Genomic DNA, 25,948 nt, shown 5'->3' on the forward strand with positions numbered 1-25,948 from the left:
ATGATGACTGAGAACAACGAGATGGAGACCGAGTCGCAGCTCCAGCGCTCTCCAAGCACCATGTCCATCCAACCGATGTCATCCAAGGCAAGTACCAACAGTTTTGAGCTTTCAACTAAGCACACTCATGTCTATCTGAGCTCTCCTGCAGCGCACACTCGAATATCCCCGAAGAGAAGAAATAAGACACTCAGTCATGAACAAAAGCAGAGATTATTTTGTGTTTTTCACCTGCAAATTAGTATCTTCTGCGGTATTTTTCCACCAGTTTATGTAATGCTGATGACAACACTTTACAATTGCAGTTGTATTCATCATGACTGCGTCACTAGGTGTAACCTCACACGTAAGGTCTGATGTCACTCTGTCTCCCCCCCCTTGCCTCTCCAAACCTACTTCCTCTACACACACACACAAACACACACAGGAAGGAGGATTTATGTTTAGTATTTATTCATGACGTGCATTTAAATGAGCAGAATTTACATAGAATGGTTGCAATGAATGCTTGTCAGAAATGTGTTTGTGTCACTGACAGTCCTACTTTTTCTGCCGCATTCACACTTTATATTGCAGTAAGCATAAATGGCCACATTTTTTCATATGTGCATTTTGTGCCTGATATGAAGATCTAGATTTGTTGACTGTACAGTGTATTCCTGCCTGAGCCTCAAGTGCCCCTACAATGTGTCCTTATGATTAATTTTAATTTGCTGACATGGCGGTATAAACAAAGTCCTCGAGGGCTGGCCTCCAAGTGCTGGAGCTGTGAAAGCTTTCTCTGTGTCTGCTGTTTTAATGGAAGGCTTTTAGGACCTCTTGATTCATTAGGCCCAAACACTACAACTTTCCCTCAGACGAGTCTTTGTCTCCACCTCATGCCTCCTCTCGCAGCCCACACACAAACACACACACACAAATGCAGTAGTGTGGACATGTTTGCAGCAAAGTGACACTTCTGCGCAACACGGTCAAACACTTCACCGGCTGATTGGCTCCACGCTTCATTTAAATATTTGATTTCCTCTGTGAGAAGCAACAGTCGGCATTGTTGCGAGACATTTTATCACCACTCTCTGTCCATCTCGGTCCACTCCAGTTCCCCGCTCCTCACCAGCTGCTACCGGAGATATTGGCCGATACTTAGTGCCAAGCGGGACTGATTGGTATTCATATGATTCATCAGCTGCTCCGGCTTCACCACATCAGAAACATTTATACAACAAACTAATTGGGCTGACCATTGAATCACCAGCCTGGTTCCTCATCTCCCTTTGCTCTCCCAATCGATTGAGGCTGCGCTGGGTGGATTCCAGCGCCCTGTGTGAGAATAGATTTCCCTTTAACCTTCAGCCCTCATGCGCTAATAGGTGTTTGATATTCAAATGAAAGGTTAATTGTTTCAACTTTTGAACTTCCTTTAAATGCTCAGGATTCAATAGCACCGTGCCACTGGAGGGTCAATTTGATTTTGCAACACATAGGAGTCTATTAAGGAATCTTGTAGAAGAATATTGAAGTTAATGTCAGTTACCAGAAAAAGGCCCTGACCACACAGAAGCTCGTCGCTACATGCAGGCACAGCTGCTTCAATAAATGCCTTGGAAAAGCATGCTGTGGCCAAAAAAGCATGTATTTAAACTTCTAAAAAACACTCGAACAACGCATCACGCAGCAGTCTTGCCACGGTAGTCGGTGTTAATAGTTTTACAGAGTGTTCGGCATACACTAATTACATTACTTGCCCTCCGCTCCGGTTTTGCTTTTTTAATCACTACCTAGTGAGATGGCGGACATTGCAATTACAAACTCATCTGCTCTGTGCAGCAGCAGAGTCGCAGCACAGAGTAGCAGGAGTCACATTTCACTTACATGACAAGAGTAGGGAGAGTTCACTGAAAAGATGTTGGCAAAGGATTTGTTGTCATAAATGAGGGAAAAGGGGTTGGTTACCTCACTGAGAAGTTGGAGGTGTGCAGCCTGTCACCTGCAGCTCTTCATCTAACAACTCCTTGTTCCATTCCTCCCACTAAAACTACTCGCTGACATTTTTCAAACTGATACGCTGTCAAGAAAGGATGAAAATGTTGTTTTGCTCATTAGATGCAAGTGCTCAGCTCACTGAACACATTGCATTTTCTGTGACTAGCCTACTTTAATGATAAAAGTCAACATGTCTTTCGCCAGTTAAGTGCTCTTAATGTGAAGCAGTGGGGAAATGTTCAGTTTACATAGTAAATTAATACAGCGCACAACAGTTAGTGAACACCTTTCCTTGAAAAAGCCTGGTGTAGCGGGTATTACAGGTGTTTTCACAAGCTTATTAGTTTATAGGAAAAGTTGAGAAAACTGCAGCAACCCTAACAAGCAGCACGAGAGAGGAGCACACCGCAGGCGCCTGGCGATGCGTTTCTAGTGACACGGCTCTAATGTTGGCAATGCACGTATCTGAAAACCAAGGACACTTTTTCATACATGATATATTAACATTTCTGTGTTATGTGTCATATCATGTTCAGATTACATGGTTAGGCTAAGAGAAATGACTTCCAAGCAAGATACCACTGTTCAAAGATGGCATTTCAATATTTGGATATTTTTGTAAGACGTCGGAACAATTTTCAGCCGTGTGTGTGATAAAGAACCAAGCTTTTTTTTCCTCAACCTAACCAGACAGTAACCACAGTTGTCATAACATACAGTTATTGGGTGATTGGGTTGCTTTGTCTTCAAGGTGTGGTCCTAGGAAATCCTACCGACAATATTCCACCCATAACTATTTTACACACGTAACCCAGACCATTCGTAAAATTAAAAAGAAATCAGCCACAGGGTGTAATTTTTGAAGGAAACTAATCAGACACGTAGCTATGAGTCCATGGTGTTTTTAATTAGATAAGGATGAAGGGGAGGGAGGGAGGGATAACACATGCTCCTTGGAATCCACCAGCAGTAAGTTTCCCGTAGAGATGAATATCGGGAATCGGGGAGCAGAGGAAAACAGTGCCGGGGGATTAGGAGGACAGGAAGCATGGACTTTGTCCCTGACTCCAATGTATTTTGGTCTGTTGCCAAGGGTGGTAGAAATGTGAGTGGTGGAACAGATGAGATGCCTGAGCAGCAATCACCAGCCAGTAGTGTCGCTCCTTGTTGAGAGCCGGGTTGAATTGTCAAGGCTGTTGATGCTTTTGTGCGCAGGACAATCGAATCACAGAGATATAAAGACTATGAATTATAACCTTCACCGTATATGTGGGCGATTGGCCCATTTGTCAGCTTGCCTGCAGCGTGACGAGACCGTCACATTTCATCCACGTGTCGCCTTTGGATTCTTCACCCAATCTTCCTCCCTCGACGGGAGCACTTAAGCACACACACAACCCATTGAGTGATAAGAGGTGACTGTCATTGCCTACAGTGTGAAAATGAGAACTTGTCGCAGCTCCAAAGCTAAATGACAAATAGTAATACACTTTACAGTTTGTGGCCAAGTGCAGCTGTTTTATTTCACTCCGGTGCCTTGTGCTAACACTTGAAAACAGCATGTTGAGTGGTGGCAACTTAATTCAGAGTAAAATGGCTTTAGCAATTTTTTTTACAAGTGTTGGTGTTTTCTTCTCTTATTGTCATTTTTATTTAATATCCATGACTACACGGTGTAAGCAGACATGAAGGAGGTAGAGAGAGGTCCCTGAATGAAAATAAAGCAGGAACATGCAATTATATGCTGTTAGAGCTGGGCAATAATTCAGTATCATCATTTATACTCTTTCAGTGAATCATATTGTGCTGATATTATGATATTGTGTTACAGTTTTACAAAACTCTGCTGTGCAATTTTATAATTCTACATGAGTATTGAGTTTTTTTTACATGTTTGAACAGTTTTGTCCTACATGATGCATAACAGGTCACACCAACAAATGTGAACGTTTCAGTGGTTATGCTGAAACATTAACTAGAGTGCAGCTTTTGCACACCTTAGGGTCAACAGGTGCGTAGGAGAAGACCGAGGGCCGACAAAATTTAGGACCACTTCAGTTGCGAATAAAGTTTAACAACATTTCGGTCCTTAGACCTTCGTCAGGTTATCACATTAACATTAAACATTGACTGACAACATTTTATCCTGGAGACTGCACTATTGCCACAGTCACTAACTAAAACAGATCCCTCATGAAAGTCTATCTTTAGCCATTTAAAGATGAAGCGCACAAAAAAAAGAGGATTATCAGATATGCTACAGGGCATCTGGCTGCACTTTTGGGAACGAAAGTGTGTTCAGCACACTTAATACTGGATCAGGCAGACTTATCATTTATTCATATAAGAGGTTTGGTTTCATAATGCACATGTTTACACCAGACAGCACTAATTGCAGTCACCTGCATTCCCCCAGCTTGGTGAATACTAAAGTGCTGCTAATGATCTACAGGTTACACATGGCTGATCTCTGGTGTCGACGCTGTCATTTCTGAACTTCAAAGCTCAACACTGAGTTCTCTTTGAAAACCACCCCCACTTCTAAGTTCACCCCACGTCTCATTAACAATCACTTTACTCTCTATGACATGGATTTGAGTGACGTGAGCGAGGGAGTATGTCGAGGAGGGAGGCTGAAGTGGGCCAAGGTCTTCATTAATTAATGTAACACCTTCACTGCTGTGATGTTTATTGATGTGACACCAGGGGGAGAGGTGTGAGCTGTAGAAATGGTGGACACTGGAAGACTAGAAGTATATGTATTTGCGTATTGCTGGCGAGAGGAAGCAAAGTATCTAATTTGTTTTCTAACAGCCATTGTGTCGTGATGGGGGGGGGGGGTTGTGTGTGAACAGTGATTGGGTGAGTGAAAATGGCTGGATGATGAGTTGCCAGGGCAAAGCGTCATGGGGCGGATAGCAGAATGTGGGCGCCAAATTGCACTTTGTTGTGATCCACGCTGCTATTTCACAGAGTTTCTCCTCCATTAAACAATCACAGAGAGACTGGGGAGAAGAAGTGTGTATGAGCGCATGAATGACTATGCGTTCTGTGTGTGTACATTCACATGCGATAAGGGAAGAGCGATGGCAACAGCCTGTGATTATGTATCTCTTATCTTGCACTCAAAGCGGGAATCTGCCGGGCTGCCGGGCATAATAACTGTAGCCAAGAGGGGAAATGGTTGGAGATGAAACCGGGTGAATACGCTCCTTGTTATGATAACCAAAGCTGATTGCACGCTTTGCCCAGAGATGTTATGAAATGTGTCATTTTTACTCTCTCCCTGTGAATTTGCAATTTTTTGTTCCTCCAATAAAATCTTCTGGTTGTCCCTTTACCTCTGTTCAATTACAGCAGTTTTCTATCCCCTTATTTCAGTTCTACATTATCAAAATAATTGAAGCCACACAATGATCCCTAAATATATCATGTACCTGAGGATGATCATTTCCTGTGTAACCGCATGTGATGCCGATGACCTAGAATCAGCAGGGAACTGTGTCTTTTACAGCACGGTTATCCTTCTTAAGTCGGAAATATCCTCCCTTGGAACAAGGTCGGACTCTGTGACGTACACCCTGGCAGAAAAACCCAATTGTGCACACTTTTTTATAGACTGACTACGCTTAAAAGCAGGGTACGAGGCCTGGGAGAATTTTAACACGTAATTTACCGGCTTAAGAAAGTAAAATATTTTATTTAAAAGTCACATACATTCACTGTGTTGATACTGTGAATAAAACCATGGAGTGGAGGCAGATATCTGTAGCAGTGGTTGTTTTTTTTCCCACAATCTCTGCTATGATTTTTCCTCTTCTCCTCTGATGCTGACAACACAGAGATGTTTGGCACAATTCAGTGGGAATAGGAGGAAACTGGAGAAAATAATAAGCACAAATCTCTCTTGCTGTAACACCTATGCACACTTGGCCACTCTCTACATAAAGTGATGTGACTGATTGTTGGTTTTTGAAAGATGCACCAGACCTTTTCACAAGTTTCCAGACTGGTAAAGCTTTAGGCAGCATATATTTTGACCTTGACAGCCTTCACAGCTAAAGTTACAGGTTAAGCTGCTCTATTTGAAATGTTTTCTAGTGGGTGATCCACTTAAGATAGTCCACAGTAAATCATATTAGAGCCACAAGCTTTATTTATGGTCACTTTCCCAGTGGGACTGAGCCTTTGTTGCTCAGTCTTTGTGACCTCTAGACAGATTGGAGCGTCCCATATATGTTGTACCATTAAATTCTGATGGAGGGAAGAAGAGCCACATATCGGATAAAATAAAAGCTTTATAGTTGAATTATGTCTGCTCAAACTGTGCTGTCCCTCTATGGAGCATTGATTTTGGGACATTTATGTTGCCTACATGCGTATGACTTGGGGGTTATATGGATCGAAGATGTGAGAATTATGGGCTTTTACAGGCCCGCTGAGATGGCTCGATGAAAGTCTGCAGCAGTGATTGCTGCTGCTTGAAGAATATTGACTGCGCAGGTGTAAATCTGGGCACCGTTATGCATTTTGCATGGCACTTTGAGTCATTTGTGAATTATATGAATAATTTGTTGAGAGAGTGCAGCGGCAAACCCAAATGTTTCTTTTAGGAGAAGGATTTTTTTTCTGCAGTTGACAGGCTTTTTGTTAGACTTCTCAGGAATAAATGAAAGTAGACTAAAACAGTTTCCTCTTCATTTGACAGGCATTGTCATGAAATTGCAGGGGATCAATAATACATATAGGACTAGATCATACATCACAACCTGCAGCAAAACTTGGATCATCCTGAGAAATTCACACACATGAATGTAGACTGTGTGTATTGATGACCCGAATCGAACGTGGTATCACACTGGCTCGGATTCAGAAGTATGACGCTCTCCGCTAATGTTCAAATGGAAGCAAATGGGAGTGCTTTTTAGGCTCACGCACTGACAGACGATTAGATTAGCTGTAATTGAGACGTGTGCTTGAGCTGGAGCTATTGTGCCAGCACTCATCTGGTCTGATTGAGATAGCTCAGCTCCAGACTGTGACGCTGTGCACACAAAGCACGTGTCAAGCATTGTACCGTTCACATAAATGCTCTCCACCATTATTCATTAAGAGGTAACAGGTTTTGAAGTTCAACGGTTGTCATAAAACAGTAGATGTTCATATTTAAGGTGAAGCACGGCAAATTCACACATCAATGTCTGAGGACGTTAAGGAGTGTGAAAAAAGTTTTAAATCTGCGTCATTTTAGGCTAGAGAGTAGTTTGAAATGTGGTGGTGTGGTTTTAGAAAGAAGCGAGGTAGCCTGCTCCATCTCTGCTTGAGGCTTGCAGCTCGATGCTTCATTACCTGCTACTAGCACAACACACACTGAGACAGAACTGTCGACTTCATTGTTGGTAATTTAAGAAACAGTTTTGACAAGTAAGAAGAGTGCATGGAATAAAAAGGTCATACTGTGTTGAATACTTTATGTGTACATCGTTAGTCTGACAGCGTTGTAGAAGTGCAACCCTAGATCTGTAAGTGGACTCCAGAACAGCTACAGATGGACCTGATGAGATTATTTCATCAGCTGCTTTTTCCAAAGTCAAGAGCTTTTTCTCTCAACAAGTAATAATGTGGTTAGAAGGGTTGGGCAATGTCTACTGAACTGAGGTTGTTACTACAGTATGTGTTTCTGAATTTGAGGTAGTGCGTTACCTCAGAGGCAAGAGTTGTTCATTAGTTTATACATACATATGTCAGCCATACATCCACGTTCTGAGTTTGAAAGGCTCTTAGCTGTGTTCAGTCTCAGACGCTTGAAACGAAGTTAGCCAGCTAGCTATACTGAGGAAACTAAGCTAAGAAAATGCCAATATCAGCAGTACCATTGAAAGAAACACGCTAACAGCAGCCAGCAGAAATGAAACACTGCTGTCAACAATGTAACCAAGTGTCTTGAGTAAAGTGCTCCACAGCATCACCAACAGTAAAGAATTAAGTACCTCAAAATACAAGTGACACATGCCTCATATCACAAATACTTGTTTAACAGAGCTATACTGGAAGGTATAAAGGATCTCTGGGCCCAGGAAGTCTGCAATATAGTACCTAATGTAACTATAGTGTGTTGTGTGGATGTGTCTGAAAAAACAGACACACTCCACAACCTCATCCAGTCCACTTATCCAAAACATCTGGAGACAGCACTGAAGACACACTGCACGCTCCCTGCAAGCAACAGCACCTTTAATGTTAACTACCGTAGCTATAAATGACGTCAGATTATGTATTATTATATTTTCTCACCTTGTTCGTATCATTTATACAGTTTCAATTTATAAATCCTTTATAAGGTACAATAAACAGACCAAACACTATTCTGTGCACTGTAAGCTACAGTAATAATCTAATGTATCGGTCTGCATTAGTTTGTCTTCATCAGAGTAATCTGATGAAATGAGATTCATAATAGAGATTAACAGGAAGCATATGGACTCAGCAAACCTGCTCTCAGTTACACACAAAGACTTTTGTTTCTCGATCTCTCACTCCATGCGTCTCTCACAAAGACGCACACACACGCACAAACTCAAATAGACAAACTGTTTTCATATCTTATTCCCAGACGCGCGGAGCTGTAAACAGCATGTCCCTGTAAAGTGATTATGTTTGGCGCTGAGCAGAGCGAGCGCAGACAGGCAGACAGACAGAGCGAGTGCACACGGTGTGTCTGTGGCCTACTGATTATCTGTCTGCATGTCTGTCTCTGTTGATCCATTCTTCCCCTGCGACACGACCACGCCCTCACACTGCTCTCCCGCTGCCACTGCATGTCAGGGTAACAAATGGCCGCCTATCCCCCGGGAAACTGGCATCATCATCTGTACACAGAGCCGGAGGGAAATGTCAGGAAACATGCATTTATCTAGCCAATCAATGGTAGATGGCTGCAGAGAGCGGAGCTTAGAGGCGTGACAGCTGCTGATGTTCACGTTTTGTAGCCTGTTTGGCTTTTGAAATGCAGCAACCATCAATTCTTTAAGGCCCTTTGGTGGATACAGCTTTCAAGATACAAGCGCGGCTGGTTATGTCTATAAACATGAGAGAGCCAGCATTCAATTTGATATTGTTTTATATTGTAGGCGTGTGAGTTTGGCCCCGAGGAGGCATCCAACAGTCTCCTGAAGATAGGCTGTTGATAAATGATCACGCCGTGTAAACTGTTTCGGTCGAAACAGCCCGCCTGCCACTACGACAAACGGCAGTCTTTAATGTATGGCCGTGGGTGTTTTCGAAGAGAAAAAGCTTATCTTGTTTAACCATGGGCCAAACGCACAAGCTGCCTTGTTAAGTGAGACTGTGTGCAGGATGTGCTTGGTCTCACTGAAGGGTACATACAGATAGCTTTGCTATTAATGTGCTCTTTCCTTATGAGGTGATATTGCATTTCATGAGTCACCCTCGCTCCCCATGGTGTACCGATCGGAGCGGAGTGTTGTGTTTATGGATGCCGGGATATTGCCTGTGCTGTCCTGAGGGCGTGCTGGACATTTGTTATTGCTCGCGAATGTGCCGCAGCGTTCTGCTTATCTTGTGTTTATACTGAGTGTAACCCCTTTCCCTTCATCTCTGTCAATGTGTGTGTGCAGCTCCAGAGACTAAAGCGCTCGCTGTCATTCAAGACCATCATGCGCAGCAAAAGCGTGGAGAACTTCTTCCAAAGGTCCTACAGCGACGCCCGCCTGCCCCCGGATTTCATCACTGACCCGCCGCCTCCTTCTCCTCCGCTGATGCCTGGCTCTCCTCTCGTCGGCGACCGCTCGCCATCCATTTCACCGTCCCTGAGCCCCAACCCCTCCATCGCCTCCCACTCCCCCTCTCTCAGCCTTTCCCCATCGCTGCCCATCAAGCCTCCCCGACCTCAGATTAACCACTGTTTCCAGGACCATGTCTTTCGCAAGCCCACCAACTGCCAGCACTGCAAACACATGATAGTGGGTAAGGTGTTCAATCTACTACCTGTATTATCTTTCCTTTTTTCAGCTGCACTTTGCTGGCCTCCTTCTCTTTGTTTATGTGGCCTTCAATCTAGTGCAGACTGGCGAACATTTAATGGAGAGAACATCACCTATTGTGCTAAAGGAGACGTATTATCCTCATTTTAAGGTTCTTAATTTAATGTTGGGATACTACTAGAACAGGTTTACATGCTTTAGTGCCCAAAAACACATCAGTTTTCTCATACTGTCCAGTGCTGCAGAGCTGTATTCCCCCTCCATCTGAAACACTCTGTTTTAGCTCCTGTCTCTTTAAGGCCCCTTTTTAACTTTCAAGACCTTTTACATGCACAAGATATGGCATATATAAAACACAGGGAAAAAATGAAAAAGTATAATAGGTCTCCTTTAAAATTGTTATGTTGGGACAATATGTTATCACCTGGGCAGGATTTAGGAGTCTACAACTCCTTCAGGCAAAAGTTTGACATTTTTGGAAATACACTTATTGGCTTTCTGGCGGATGAAAAGACGGATACCACTCACGTATTTGCCAGTTAAATATAAGGCTACAGCCAGCAGGTGGTTATCTTAGCTTAGCTCTAACACTGCTCTTGAACAGATTACACCAACAAGATAAAACATGTAAGATAGTAAGATTAAGAAGTGCTGGTTGGCAGATTTTGTTACTTTTGGCTAGCTTTTTCTGCCTGTTTTCAGCCTTTTTGATAGGCAAAGCTAACCAACTGCTGGTTGTAGACCCAATTTTGTTGTGCAGATGTGAGAGTGGTTTTAAATCATGTCATCTAACTCTACCAGAGAGCAAATATATCTCTCAAAATGTCCTCCTTTTGAAGGCATTGTAGCAGGAACATAATAAAGCCACTTGTTTGAAAGAAAAAACACCTGACTTCACTGGCTAATTCTTTCACTAAGTGGACTTCGTCATGTCTTCAAAGCAGCTCTCAGTGTTAATAGCTGTGAAAAAACCATTGGATTATTAACAGGGATTGATGTGCTTCAGATGTGTGAGTGCTTTTATCCCTAATTTGCTGCTTGCATGAACTACTAGCCACTGCTAGTACTTCTGCTAAATCTACTTCCTGTCACTATGATTGATTACAGACCCCAACCTGCTCCTCTGCGTTTGCATCTGTGCTGGTTTTCTGCATGCAGTGTGGGTTTATTTATGTAATGCATCACCTCGCTGTATCTGCGCTCCTCTGCAGTCCCCAGACACAGTCCAGCTTCTGTCTCCTTATTAAGCTGATTGAGCAGAATTCATTTTGCCTTCAAAGTAAAAGCAGTGGGGTATTTGTACCAAGCCATCCAATTATTTTGATTGTTGTTTCTGCTCCTGAACAGAGCTGTCCATGTGTCCCTTCTACAACAAATCTATTAATCTTTGGTTTGTAAGATAAAAAGAGACCCTTAATCGTAAAAAAAAAAGCAAAAAAAACAACAGAAGATTTCTCGTAACCTAACAAGCAAGGAGAAAACATCTCAATAAGAAGAGTTTTCTTATCACAGAATCACTTGAAAACAAAGATGAAAAAACAAGACGACTCAATGCCAAATCGATTATGGTTGAAATATCTCCAGCTGGTTTCCAATCTCTGCAGGTTATCTTGGAAGAGGAGCTGTTGATTATGAAGCTGTTATTGTCAGCACTGTGAGCAGCACCAGCTTGATAAACCTGGGACAGCTCTTGATTACCCTCTCTAAGTGAGCAGAGAGAAACCAGCTCATATGATCTGAAGGCCACTTTGGTTCATCGGCTCATTCTGCCTGTTGCAGAGCTGCTTCCTGCTGTGTTTCTTTTTGTGGCTGCGTCCATGTCTGTGTCATCTGTCCTCATTCTCTCATCTCTGTTCCTCTCTGCAGGAAACTCCAAACAGGCTCTGCGGTGTAAAACGTGCAAGATGGCTGCTCACCTGTGGTGCACCTCAGAGCTGTCGCAGCAGCCGTGTCATGGGAAGGTGCGAATACACTCTCAGAATTTGATGTTGCACTTATGTAAAACATTGGCTTGACCTAATGTTTGGTTACCCTTCTGTCTCTTTTTTTTGGTTAAATCTGGAAACATCTTCGTTGTTTTTTGCTGCTGAGATTTCCTGTTTGTGAAGATTCTGTCTTTGACTGTCCAGCCACGGAGGGTTTTAACTAATCAGTTCTTCCACTGTTAATTGGAAACTTACACTTACAGTTTCTGGTGAAGAATTTCTACCATTGAGTGCCCAGTTGCAAAAAGCACTCCAGGAATATATTCAGTTTATGCCCTAAATTTGATTTATACATAGAAGAAATATATTGAAAGGAATCGTCCAACAACAAGCAGACAGTTAGCTTAGTTTACCACAAAGACTGGAAACAGTTAGTCCGACACTGTTTAAGGTAACTAAATCTGCAAATAAGCTCCTCTAACCTTGTTTGTTTAACATGTACAAAAACTGGAGTAAAAAAGACACAAATATGCCATTTTAGGGGTCATAAATTCAGGCATAAAGCATTTAATTCCTGGTTTCCTCGCTTCCAACTGCTCCCCAAGCCCCCAGGATGTGTGCTGGGCTTTGAAGTCTATTTGACATTGTGGCAAACCATGCACTTACGTCATGAAAGAAGCCACTGCAAAACGACCGAAAGTTTTTGTTGAGCATCACAACCTCTGCGAAATGACTCATTTCATCATGAGAATTGGATACATTCAGTCCGATAACATTTTGAATTCTCTGGCATGCACTCCTCCGGGTCATTTTCTTCATAGCGTGAAGTGTTTTTTTGGCTTCTGGCGTCACTTTTAAAGGACAGCTTTTATAAGAATTAACAGGGTATGTGCTTGTGACGTCATGGGCTCCACCATACTCCTATTAGCTGTAGCGTACTCCGTTGCTCCCCCAAGGCAGTTCAGGCAAACCAATCGCTGGTCGCCACGTACTCCAGATTTAAAATCTCTTTCTTTCTGTGAAATATAGAGGGGTTTATCTGGCAGGGATAGGCTTGATTAGCATTTTGTGAATTTATTTGAAAAGTATGCAACAGAAAAAAGTCGAAGACATTAAAAAAAGGGAGAGGACACACGATGTTGAGTATTTTAAGACAGAATGTCGAGCCAGTCTGACCTCCCATTACTCTGATTTGCCCCAGACATTTTTAATAGCCACATTATAAAAACACCAGCAATAACAACAGTTTGCTTGCAATCACAATTTGATTAGTAGAAACACTGTTACCATGGTAATTTCTCCATAAATCTAGACTGGTTGGGTTGCTGGGTCACTCTGAATTTTACCTGCACTTTGAAATTAATTTGATCTGAACTGAAAGTTTCAAGCAGCTGAATGAAATGCAAAATGTTCAATGATTGCTGTTTCATATCAGTCAGGGACATGTCATGCAGGTATATGAACTCAGTGCTTCATATTGTTAACACTACATCACCGCACACAGCATCGACACAGAGGAACTGGAGCACTTTTTCCCTGAAGGCAGACTCAGCCTTAATATACCAGCCATACGTGCAGTGTCAGTTAAAATGCCGACAAAACATAGATGCTTATGGTAAAGGGCAGGATACTGCTTCCACTCAAGAGATGTGAAGTGCTGCTGTGGCTGCAACACAATCACATCACAACACTAAAAAATCCACATTAATCACCCAAGTTGATCCTAATGGCTCTGTAGTTGTTCACTAACTTGTAATGATTAACATGCAGATAATCAATAGTGAGAGAAAAATAAAGATTTCAGACACGCAAAGATCTAGCGTTTTTTATTTGGACACTGGATGAAGGACAATGGTCGACTGTGAGTATAATGCAACCGGCAGTAAATTGGGGTGATTCAGACAGAGATTTTGTGTCTATCCTCTAGTGTAAGCCAGAGGACATTAGCATGCAGCAAGAGGCGAGACCTTCTGAGAGCCACTTGCAAAATTTTAAGAGCACTGTGTTAAAAAACCTCTCGATGCAGCATGAAAGAGGGGCACAAAGACAAGGAGATGGGGAGTTAGGGTAATGATGAGGGCAGTGAGAGATAAAATATCATCAGACCTGTACCTGAGCATCAAGGCTTCACTTATTAGGTTTGATCCGCAGTGTTTCTCCCTTCAACATGGTCTGACAAAGTGAGTGGCTCATTTGCAAGTCAGGGCGAAGACAAACCGATATCTCAGTTAAAACACTAACTGTGCCAAATTCAGCGTGAAATTGCGATTGTGTGGACACACACACAGAATCACATGTCCATGCCTGTGTGTGAGCCATGTTTACACAAGTGACGTAACAACTGAGTGAATTCATTTTTCACAATTAGCAGAAAAGGGAGCTAACAATTTGCTTCAGTTTGTGAGCTGAATGTCAAAATGAGCTCTTTGACTGTAGCTCGTGTGGCCTCACAGGTCTGTCAGCGTGTCCTGATGTGTTTCTGATTCACTAATTTCTCAAATTACTCCATTAATGTCCTAAAATCCCCACATGGAGACAGTTTCTCCCATTAGCTCAGCCTCTAAACATGAAGTAATGGAAACTGAAAAAACTCTGCTCTCTGCTCTCCTCCATTAGTCTGGAGCATTCAAGCGAAACTTCAGCTCGCCGATGCTCGTCAATGACCAATTGTCTGTCGTCAAGGAAGTGCAACCAAGCCAAGGTGAGCGAACATGAGCGTCCATGTGTGTGTGTGTGTTGATGAGTGAGTGCATTGTTATGTATGCTTCCCATGTGCTTTTTGTTGTGTGTGATGTTGCTCTTGTCTAGTCTTTTGGTTTCTTTCTGGATTTTGTGTGTGCTTGTGCGTGCACTGTAATAAAAGCAGAAGTGTCTCCATCTCACCTGACAACCGAAGGAGCGTGAAGTGGAAAATTATAAAGAGGAAGAACAAATTCAGCTTCTCTTGGAGGCTGACGGACGGTCTGGACCCTGAAAGTATGTGGATAAATATTTATAAGTTCTAATGTTTATGTTTTAATATCTGTTTATGAATTATTCTGTATATCCTTGGACCGATGCAGGGTATGAATTTATTATCTGGCACCACAGCTCGCATGTTTAAAGCTTGATAAACATTCATGCTGCCCGTTTTCTGATTAGTCCTAACTAGCTCTCACATCCATCTATATTTCACACAGAAAATGTTTGGAAACATTTTGACATAATGCTTTACAATTATGGAAACAAACAAATCTCATATTTCCATGTCATTTTATTGTCTCATTGTTGAGTAAAGCTGCTCAAGGCTAAAACACAGCGGTATGAGCAAAGACTGTTTTTGGACCCACTGGCCTAAAAGTACCTGAATTTGTTCTTCCTTTCACCATCCTCTCTGAATGGGAGCCTGTTCCTTTTTTTGCCGTACCTTTCAATGTGCAGGTAAAACAGTCTTTCATCTCACATACCGTGCGCCTCGCTGAATCAGGGTTAGCACCTCGTGCTGTCACTTTCTTGTTCTATCCATGAATCTACGCTACAATCTAATTGACCTACAGCTCCATGATGCCTGGGACTCTGCCAGGGCCGGCTGAGATTGCAACCTGCCAAACTCACAATCACACGTTGCAAAGTGTCCTCGTAATTATTGTTAACAAAAGGCTTGCTAAAGTACTGAGCTCATGTTTATGCATATTAATATTAGATGGCAATTTTTATGATGGATTCATTGCAGAGTGTAATTTCCCGTGAACTGCCTTTTGGCAAACTGTTTTATTGTCTCATATTAAAGCTCAATTATGAGGCTGAGAGTCTTAATTGCTGTAGGAGTGAAGTGCATAACAGTTAATGCTCTAAGTTGCAATTTCACAAAGACAATTAAAATCTAATGACGATAGGGATGAGCAAGTGCACCGTTATCTGTATGTTGGCCAGGGCTTTAAACCAGAAGTGGGTGGGGCTAATCTGAAGCTGTTAATAATTAATCTTCTTAACCCGGGTCTGTTTGTTGGTTGGTAGGTTGGTTTGTCAGCAGGATTACACAAAAAACTATGGAAGTGAGTGCGAGTGTTGTAACGTCGCCCTTTCAGAAGCTGTTTATTAACAGATTTTTCACATTTTTCAACATTTTCAATATTTTTTTAGGCAATAATTCATCAGACGTATTTAGGTTTTAGGATGAATTTAAGGTTAAAGAAGGATTCAATTATTTTTTAATAAGGATGGTTTTTGAGTTGAGCCCTCTGAATAATGTTTAGACTAATATATTAGTCACTCGTCGAGCTGTGGTTGTGAGTGAGCCTAAGGTTGATAAATACGACAGATATGAAGCCACATCACACATAGAATTCTTCTCTCTGTACTGAAAAGAAAGCTGAAGGTTAGCGATAAATAAAAACATAATTATTTGCATAGAGAAGAGGCTGTATGTGTCTCTGAACACCATTTGCTACTGTTTACTCTCTTCCCCGGCAATGAAATCCTTTTTGCAGAAATACCTCCGTCAATGAACCTGCTGCAATGAATTTAAAGCATAAATGAAGTCTATCCCCTCTAAATGCTAACATCAGACAAAATAAAGACATTCCTGCTGCATAATTTCTGTCTTTGGTATTCCTGTTGAATTTTTCATACATCTGACAAGAGCAGGGAGGCAATCACTTCAATATGAAACCCCACAAACAGCACAGCACATGTGACCCTGCAGAAAAATCATTCTGCCCCTCATTCAACTCGTGTTGCAGAAAATCTAATTCCTAACTTCAGAACGCCTGCGATAGCACCGAGCGCTGTCGTCTACTTGAAATGCAGCAATGAGGGCTTTCTGAGGATTTCCATATTTTAAATCTCATATCTCATTCCCTTTCTTCTCAATCGCAGCTCCAGATATATTACGGCTATTAAAACCAAGACACATCTCCTGCCAATAAGTAAATGTATAAATAAACCAAAGTGCGTAGATTTATTGGAATGTCTTGATGTCTCCTTAAGTTTTGGCTGCTGTCCTCTCTCAGATCTAAAGTGGGTCACTTTGGTCCGGGACTGACTTGCGTTACTAGAGTTATATTTAGACCCTCCGGTTCCTCCAGATTGGCACGGGCACAATAATAATGATGTACAGTGTAATCTCAGCGTGTGTGTGGAGCTGTGTCTTTCCGTGAATAATTTAATTTAATGTGTAGTTGTAAATAAAGTAACTATAAGTGTGTGCGTGCATGAGTTTTATGAAAGTTTGTGTGTGGTTTCAGAGGCTGCGAGGATGCGTGTAGACCCTGTTTATGCCGCCTTGCGCTACGGGACGTCCTTGGCACAGATGAGCCGCTCCAGTTTTGGCAGTTTGTCAGAGTCGCCAACACGCAGCCTGGTATGACATCATCACCCAGTGGCTGGGGGTAGTGACAGTTGGAGACCTCTGCAAAGTTTTTAAGATGTTGATCATTAAGACAACTAACTGGTGAAGTACTGAGAACGTAGACATTTGTACAACTACACGATGCTCCCTCGTTCATAGATCTGCAGTATTTTGTAAAGTTCTTACAAATCATCGCCAAATGTATTAGAACTGGCGAGACAACATTAAAGCTTACTGAAGGAGTTTGACTTTTTATATAAAATTAGTTTTAAACCTAAATCTCAGGCACCGAGGCCACCATCTCTCTTTGCGTGCAACTAAACAAGAACGACTTTGATTGTCGGTCCATCTGTCGTATTCTCTCTTCTGTAACTCTGTAAAGACTGGAACCAGGGGGAAACAGCCAGCCTGGCCCCTTTCCAAACGTCACAAAAATCTGCATACCAGCACCTTAAAGCTATGTTATCTGCACATTATATCTTGGTTTTTTTTATATGTACAAAAACTGAGGTGTTAAAAACTATTTGACATGTTCTATGGGGTTGTGTGTCAGACTATTTCTTGGCTTCCTTTCCCTTTAAAAGTCCCCTACTTCAACGAACTTTGCAAAGTTTTATAATTGATCACAGGGGTATCATCCATGAGGAGCATAATGGATGATGCTTGTCTCTGCGTTCCTCTCATTGAACATGTAGTTGACCCACAAACTGTGTGCAAGTCCCCCTAACTTTTTTTTAAACATGACCCATATACTGTTAGATCAAAACTATCCAGGTCCTTTTACAAAACTGATAACTACTGATCTGTGTGGTGAGCAGTATGAATAATTGAGAGCAGAAAAAGGTTTTACTTTATTATACATCCAGTTTTAACGTCCTGGTGCTAACATTTTATTTTCTTCCTTCTTTGATAAGGGGGAGGGAGGTGAGGAGAGTCAGCAGAGACAGTGCAGCATGGAGGAAGAGATAACTCAGGAGACAGGGGGTAAACACTGCTGTGTGTCTATGTGGATATGCATATGTGCTGTGTGTCCATGCCTATGTGTGTCCATGCGTAAGTTGTGTTTACCTGTGCATGTCTGTCCGTGTGTGAGAGAGATTTACTGTGTCTGGTTGTGAAGAATTATATGCCCGACTGCACATGTGTTGGCGCATGCTCCGCTGGCACCTTCTAAGAAAATGTCTTACTCTTTCCAGACACCCCTGCCCCTGAACCGGAGATCGAGAAGGAGGAAGAGGAGAGCAGCAGCCAAGCTCAGACCCAAGCTCAAATACCTGTGGAGGACAGCAGTGTCAAGGTACTGCCTCTTTTTTTAATCCCCTTGTGCAGTCTGTCACCTTTGGTTTTTTTCTGCCTCAAGCATGTATTTCTGCCTCACTACCTCCCCTCCCTGTGTCTCCTGTGTCCAGGTGCCCAAGCGCATTGAAGTTCACTCCATCCACACCTATGTAGCGCTCTACAAGTTTCTGCCTCAGGAACAGAACGACCTGGAACTACAGTGAGCAAAAATTGTATTGTGTTTTTCCTATTGTGTTTTGTCTGCGTTTTTTTATGCCCCTCCCAGTGTTTGATGCTCCTGCAGGATTAAAACGTCCCCACCATCTGCAGAGGACGGTGCCAGGGCGCCCTTAAGGACGACTAATTATAAACTCGGAGCCCGTCACCGTCCCCTTGTAGAGCTAGTAGCGACTGAGCTGTGTTCCCAGCATGGGAGAGGATAAAGACACTGAACAACTGAGAGATGAAAGGGCGTAAGGAGAGATGGCATAGAGCTAAAGATTTTCTACAAAGAGAGGGAGAGGCAGAGGGTGAGAGACACAGACGACTAGAGAAGAGTGCAAATATAGAAGGAAAAGCTGCATAAGATGAAAGAGGACGAGAATAAAGAGAGGAAAGGAAGGACAGAGTGGTAAAATGAGGGCAGTGTGTGTGTGCATGTGTGTGATGATGGCTAGGGGACAGTTTTCACAAAGGTAGAAGATCCATGGGACTGTTAACAGCCATCTGTGCTGTGGCTCTGTGTGTGTGACTGCACAATTCATGTGTTCTTATGAAAGCACTGGGTCTGACCAATATGGACTACAAAAAAACTACTGATTACTGATTTTCATATGAAAAAGAAAAAAATATAATTTGGCCAGTCACAGGCATTCAACAATATGGAAATCTGTGGATACATTAAGTCTACAAGTGCAGGATTAACAGATTTACAGTAAACAGGAGCACTTATGTTGCTTCACCCACACAGGTGTTTTCAGTCACAGCTCGAGGTCATCAGATCTGCTTTGCATTTCGACATCACTCTTTGTCTTGCCCTGCAGTGCTTCACATTTAGCCTCCGTCATTATATTTGAGTGCTGAATTTCTGAGTTTGAAGACCAAACTATTGAGTGTCTATCGTATCTAGTGGTGAGAAGGTGAACAAGGGAGTGGTTTCAGAGTGATAAAGGTGTAAGATGGCCCTTACAGGTGCAACAATACTAGCAAGAGAGTGGGGGAGATGTGAATCAATCACAGACTGTATACCACCACAGTCCTGAAGAGAGGCCTCGTCAGGTGAATTCAGTGAAAACACCTGGGTGTGCAGTTGTTGTGGGGATACAACAGACCTGCAGGAAAACACAGATGTAATTGATTTTTATTAAAAATGGCTGCTGTTATCGTGCATGCTGCCTCACTGAGCCCTGGTTACAGCAATGGTTCACTGGTCCAGCTGTGACCTGTCAAAATATTTGCTCAAGAAGTATTTTAACACTGGAAAGATGGTCATTGCAAACAACCGGGCTGTGTACGGAGCACACGAAAATATGTTTTCAAAAATCCTTCAAGGTCGACTTGTTCAACATCCAGTGTGTAGGATTTAGAGGCATCTACTGTAGCAGTGAGGGTACAGACTGCAATCAACTGAACATGCCTCACCTCACCCACCTGTAGATATAAAAGGCTCATTCTAAGGTGACTAAAACAAGAGAAGAATAATACTTGAGAACATACTTTTGAATAATATATTCAATGTCTGACCCTACGTCCTACACACTGGACCTTTTTTAACAGTTTTCATTTTCACTCAAAGAAAATGCATAAATCCAAGCGCTCACGCTGTCTTCTGGAGCTACTGCTTCTAACGCCCTCATTGTGGGTGCACAGACGCAGGAAATACTGATGGAACATTTGATATGAGTCAAAATGTTAAGGTAGTGACATTAAAAATATGTAAATTATAACATTTTGCTGAGTCAGACCCACAATCCAGCATTGGACGATTTGTAAAGGTGTATTTTTCTGACACTGAGCAAAGCTGCTGTTCTGACAGGCATCATTTTACCTGGGCTAATTCAACTGTTAACATACGTATACCTTCAAACTGCATGCAGAAAAATAAAAAAGGATCAACAAGTTGGTCATTTAAGTAGCTGTGCTACTGGGAGAAACCTCTGTGCGCGAGATAATTGCTTCATATTTAATAAATAGCCACTCTGTTGAGATATATGGGTCTCATCCTAGTTGGTAAGTTTATGTAAGTGTGTGCAAACTTGTGTGTGTGTGATGATCATATAGGGCAGTAGTGAGCGCAGACACCCAGGAGACACAATGTACAGAGTGCAATTGGGACAGCAGTTTCTCCCTGTGTATCTGGGACAGGCGGTACACTGCGTGTGTATGTATGTGTGTGTGTGTGTGTGTTTAAAATTCTCATCAAAAACTGGTAGCATCATTAGCATGCAGGCCAGGTTGGCTGCAGATCAGGTCAGGGCTTCACTACTGCAGAGAGGCGCTACAGAGTCGTACTTGATGTAGACCTCATGACTCCGGTGTCAGCTGCTCCGTCACGTCTGCACAGGGACACAAAGACTGATTCACATTTTAACCTCCACAGCTTTGTAACTGTGGCCACAACAGCTTTCTGTGGGAGTTTGATAATGTTGTCTTTTATGCTCGAGCTTAACTCCTTTTTTCCCTCTCTTCTTGCTCTCACTCGCTTACCCTCACTCGTCTCCCCACCTCCATCACCTCTCCTTTCATGCCTCCTTTTTTTTTTAACATCCTCTTTCTTGTCGTATCTCCTCTAGTCCCGGTGATCGGGTGCAGGTCACTGACGACTCTAATGAAGAGTGGTGGAAGGTGGGTAATAAATCACGTGTGTGTCTTTGTGTTCTTCCGCGCATAATGTGTATTTTAAATATGCGTGCGTACATTTCTCGTGTGCATGTGTTAATTCCAGTCTTTAAATAAAGCCTTTAACACAGAGCACCTGCTCCACTTTTGCTTGTCATAAACATGCAGGCAGCCACAGACAGAAATAGCTCATAATTTTCTCTGAAAATTACAGAGAGTTTAACATAATGAATTTGACTAGTGTTGCAACCTCAAAGAGGTCTTTATTGAGTCAGTAATGAGCTTCACTCCCTCCCGATGGAAATTAATGTGCATCTGGGTGTGTTTGTGTTTGTGTCACAGAAAAAGGAAGATGCACCCAGACTTAACTGAAGAGCAGAGTGTTTATCTCGTGGATTGGGTGTTTACGAGCACTCATGTAGCCTGAAGTGAAGCAGCAGTCATTAAACACTTTAAATCATCTCTGCTGCTCCGAGAAACCTTTAAATATTATGTATACTTTGTGAGTCATCTGTTCATTAATAATGTATTGCTTGTGAGTCACCTCAGTAAACACTTCAACACCTGAGGTAGAGGGGGATAAACAGTGAAATACGCTGCATAGTAAGATCAATCAAACATCATCTGTTTTCTCCATTAAGATGAAGCAATTTCTTGTTTGCATTTAAAAACAGTTACAGCCCTCAGTAGTGTAATTTGAATGTCTTGTTGTTTTAAGCAACATAATCACCAGAATAAACGTTGGCAAAGTATATCTCTGCAAACCACGGATATGTTGAAGCTTTACAGTTCTTGATATTCAGTTTTACTTTGCGACAACACTGTGCTTATGTTCTGATGAGGCTTAGGCACAAAAACCACTTGGTCAAGGTAGGAGAAGATCGTGTTTTGGCTTACCTGGATCTGCCGTCGCAAATACGCCAGGAAATTGTTGCAACATCTCGTTAAAAACATCTGGTTTTGTTGCCACTAATGCAGCTAAAAATATCCAGTAGTTCTGTCCTTTGAAACGCTCCCCCTCGTGACAAGAAAGTCAGCCCATATACATATAATCTGAATGTAATGACACATACAGAAAAGTTGAAACATACTAATGAAATGTATCTGTCATGCACAACGCCAACATTTCATTCTGGCGACTGAGCTGTCTGCTTCTTTTTACACTTCTCTCTGCGGCCTTTATGATTCGTCATTGCACAAACAGAAATGCGAGGAAGTGTGTTGCCGTCAGTTTCACTTAGTTTGTAATTTCCCATTACTATTCAGAATGGAGAAAACTGATGGCAACAAAAATGCCTCTCGTTTCTCATAACATAACAGAGGCTGACAACGCTGAAGCATTTCAATGAGTTCAGAGATGTTCAGCCAGTCTGGAGTCTGGATTATCTATCAGCAGCCCATAGAAACACATGACCAGCCTTCAAGAACAATAATTCTTGAAAGCTGTTGTAGGTAAACACAGTTCACATGCAAATGATTGCTTTCGAGGTTGTTGTCATCATGGCACCCAGATACAGTGTATTTAAAATGCTGACTGAGTGTTCTGTCCTCCTGTGTTTTTTAGGGCAAGAGTGGTGATAAAGTCGGCTTCTTTCCTGCCAACTTCGTGCAGAGGGTCCGCCCAGGAGAGAGAGTGTGGCGAGTCGTCCAGGGTTTCTCTGGTAACCGAGAAAGAGGACACATGGCTGTGAGGGAATCCCAGGTACACCAATAGCCATTATTTCTTTCTATTTTGCTAGTTTTTTTCGAGCAATTTATGTTTATTTCCTAAACTACGCTGAAATCATTCATCACCTTGTTTAGTTGGTGATGACACAGTTAGATCTATCTATGGTTCTGACTTTCCTGTGCAGAGCTGCAGGGGGCTGGAAACTATCCTAGCAAACACTGGGTAAGAGGCCAGGTACATCCTGGGCAGGTCATGATCAAAGGACTGGCGCTGAAATGATCTCTGTGTCTGAGTGTCGACAATATAAGGCTCATGATCTACAGGTTTTCTGTCAGCAAGAAAATACACAGATGAATGAAAACATCACTCGAGATTTTCACCCACAATCTGTGTCCCACCACACCCCAAACTTGTTGAGTTTCCTGCTGCAAGAAGATGTGAAACTGTATTTTACAGGAAGAGTTTCCCTTTTTGGTCAAATCTTTTTGTAATATAAAGGAAAACGTCGAGAAAACGCAATTGTGCTACTGATTGTGCTCCAAAATCCCTCTGAGGAACTTAAAATAACGGGTTATGTTATAAAAAAATATAGTATTTTTAAATCCAAATGAATGAGCCAGATGTTTGTTTTTTTAAACATTTACCATTATCTAACATCCAAAATGAATGAAGCTATGCTTAGCCTAAAATTATGTCCAATAACTGCTGTCAACTAGTTATAACTGCCAGCATGTTCATTCATTCTGTTGCCAATGTTCATTGATGTGGGGCCGAAACAGTGATTTTATATTCTGGCATCGTAAAATAAAAATTGCCACAGCAAACAAAACATTAAAAAAAGACAAACAAGAAAAAAACCTGAACATCGCTATGTGTCGCATTTAGAGGACCTGTTTTAGCACTGAAAATTGTTTTAGTGCCAATAAAACTATTTACAAAATTAAGTGTTTCAATGCCAATGTTTCCTTTTTCAGTCCAGGTTTTGTTTTCAATGCCAAATATTAATTTTGATGCCAAAATCTAAAGTCACTGCTCTAGCCTTATATATTCACAGACATATAATAAGAGATAGATTATGATACTTGGTTGCATAATTTTCTGCAAAACGGATATATATTTTAATGTGTCAAATTCTTTAAATGTAGAAATCAGTATCTCTACAGTAAACAGAGCAACTCAGTTTTCACTCTCCTCCTTTCAGATCTGTGTGGGGAAGCTCGAAGACGGCGAGACGTATCTGAAGCTGAGCAGTGGGAAGAAGAGAGGGCTGGTCCCAGCTGACTCCATAGAGGAGATCTGAGCCTCTGTTTGAACGTCACCTTCCCTCCACTTCTACTTCCCCCTGGGACACACCCATCTTCAGACTATCCCCTTCCCCCCCTTGGCACAAAGACAGCCGCAGCCTCTCCGACTAGCTCTGACTGACTTAAGCCAAACACATAAACTGGATGAAAAACACATATTTCTGCAGAGAGCTGGAACCACAGCCTGTTCAGGTTGAATTGGTTTACTGTCTTCAATAGAGTATTTAATAGAGTGGACAGTCACGCAGTAATCCTGCTCTTAGAAAGGAACTGTTTCTCAGCAGGCCAGCATTGCTGTAGGTTTATCTTTGCAATACAAAAGTCAATGTTTAGTTAGACAAAGTGAGCACAAGTCATAAATGCTTTAAATATGCTTGCTGGATGCCAGTTCACGTTTAGTTTTTCTGCGTCAATAAGACGTCTACCAACGTGGGAGGAGGCTGAGTCCTGTACTGGGAACATGATGCTTCTGTCAGCGTCCTTTTCTTGTTTCTACCCACTCCGTATGTCTCATCCCTATCTGCTCATGTCAGGGTCTCTGGCCTGGGGACTGATATCAGCTTTATGTAGACTGGGACACGAAATGAAGCACTCACCAAGGACAACCACTACCAGCCAGAGAAAGCTTCTGCCACTCAGGCAGACCGGAGATGAAAGGAGGGCACACGATTTGAAAATCCTCAGCAGTGTCAAGCTGAGCTATAATGGCACTCGCCAACTTGAGAGAGCAGAAAGGGGAAGATTTTCAAAGCAAAATTGGAGCCTCTGAGGATCTTTTCACAGGAAACTCTTTTTCTGACTTTTTCAGTATAAAATAAGAATGAAATACGGTACAAAAAATGGTAAGGGAGCATAAATCAGTCATGGTGGACTCAACTCAAGACTTTTTGTAAAACAACTCTCTACAAGACAGAAACTTCAAGTTCCAGGAATACATTTATGTGTAATGTATCTCAGTGAGGGTCTTTGTTTTGTTGTCTTACTATTTTAAGTAAAGATGAAGCAGGAGAAATAAAAAGGGAGATAAAACTAAAAAGTCTCTCGAGGAAAACCCAGCAGATAGGTCCTTAGCGAGAACAAGTGTCGGAATCTCAAGTGTAACAGTCACAAGCGGCAGGAGCCGTTCTCCTGTTTTCACATAAAGGAGCTTGGCAGGCATAAAAGGGTTGGTGTCTCCACAGACTCACTGAAGAGCCGCAGTGGGTGCTGCAAGTGTTGCACGGCATTTTAACATGACTTCACTAGAGCACGAACAGCGAGAAATAAACCGCAGCCAGTCTGCCAGAAAAAACAACAACACAATGGGGATCTTTCTGACCATGACAAGGAGTCTGAGCTTCACTGACAGCTCGGAGGAGGACATGGGGAAACAGAGGGTGGAGGAGGTGCGATGAGAGGAGTGACATCAGTGCTGAACCGTTATGAGTCAGTGTCTGCATGCAGGTACAGTTGTACCCATGGGTGCACGAGTCATCATTGATCAAATGTCAGCCTGTCATCTCCATCTTCCACTGACTGTTTGGCCTCTGTTTATTGATGTGACTGATCAGTTCTGACATTAAATGAAGGCATTTTTTTCTTGTAGGTACTCGATTCATCCATTAATTATTTAACACATT

The 25,948-nt window shown here is 42.2% G+C and overlaps 1 protein-coding gene across 1 annotated transcript; it reads left to right on the forward strand.

Moving 5' to 3' along the window:
• On the forward strand, positions 1 to 24,325 carry LOC141020187 (SH3 and cysteine-rich domain-containing protein 2-like). The gene is made up of 11 exons (XM_073495256.1): positions 1 to 87; positions 9,621 to 9,969; positions 11,853 to 11,947; positions 14,528 to 14,612; positions 17,137 to 17,252; positions 18,155 to 18,224; positions 18,416 to 18,537; positions 18,650 to 18,738; positions 21,311 to 21,362; positions 22,921 to 23,058; positions 24,227 to 24,325. The coding sequence occupies exons 1-11, from the start codon at positions 1 to 3 to the stop codon at positions 24,323 to 24,325; spliced, it is 1,302 nt and encodes a 433-aa protein (XP_073351357.1).
• Positions 24,326 to 25,948: the final 1,623 nt, after the last annotated feature.

The sequence above is a fragment of the Pagrus major genome, chromosome 23 (genome assembly GCF_040436345.1).
Source record: "Pagrus major chromosome 23, Pma_NU_1.0".
Lineage (NCBI taxonomy): Eukaryota > Metazoa > Chordata > Actinopteri > Spariformes > Sparidae > Pagrus > Pagrus major.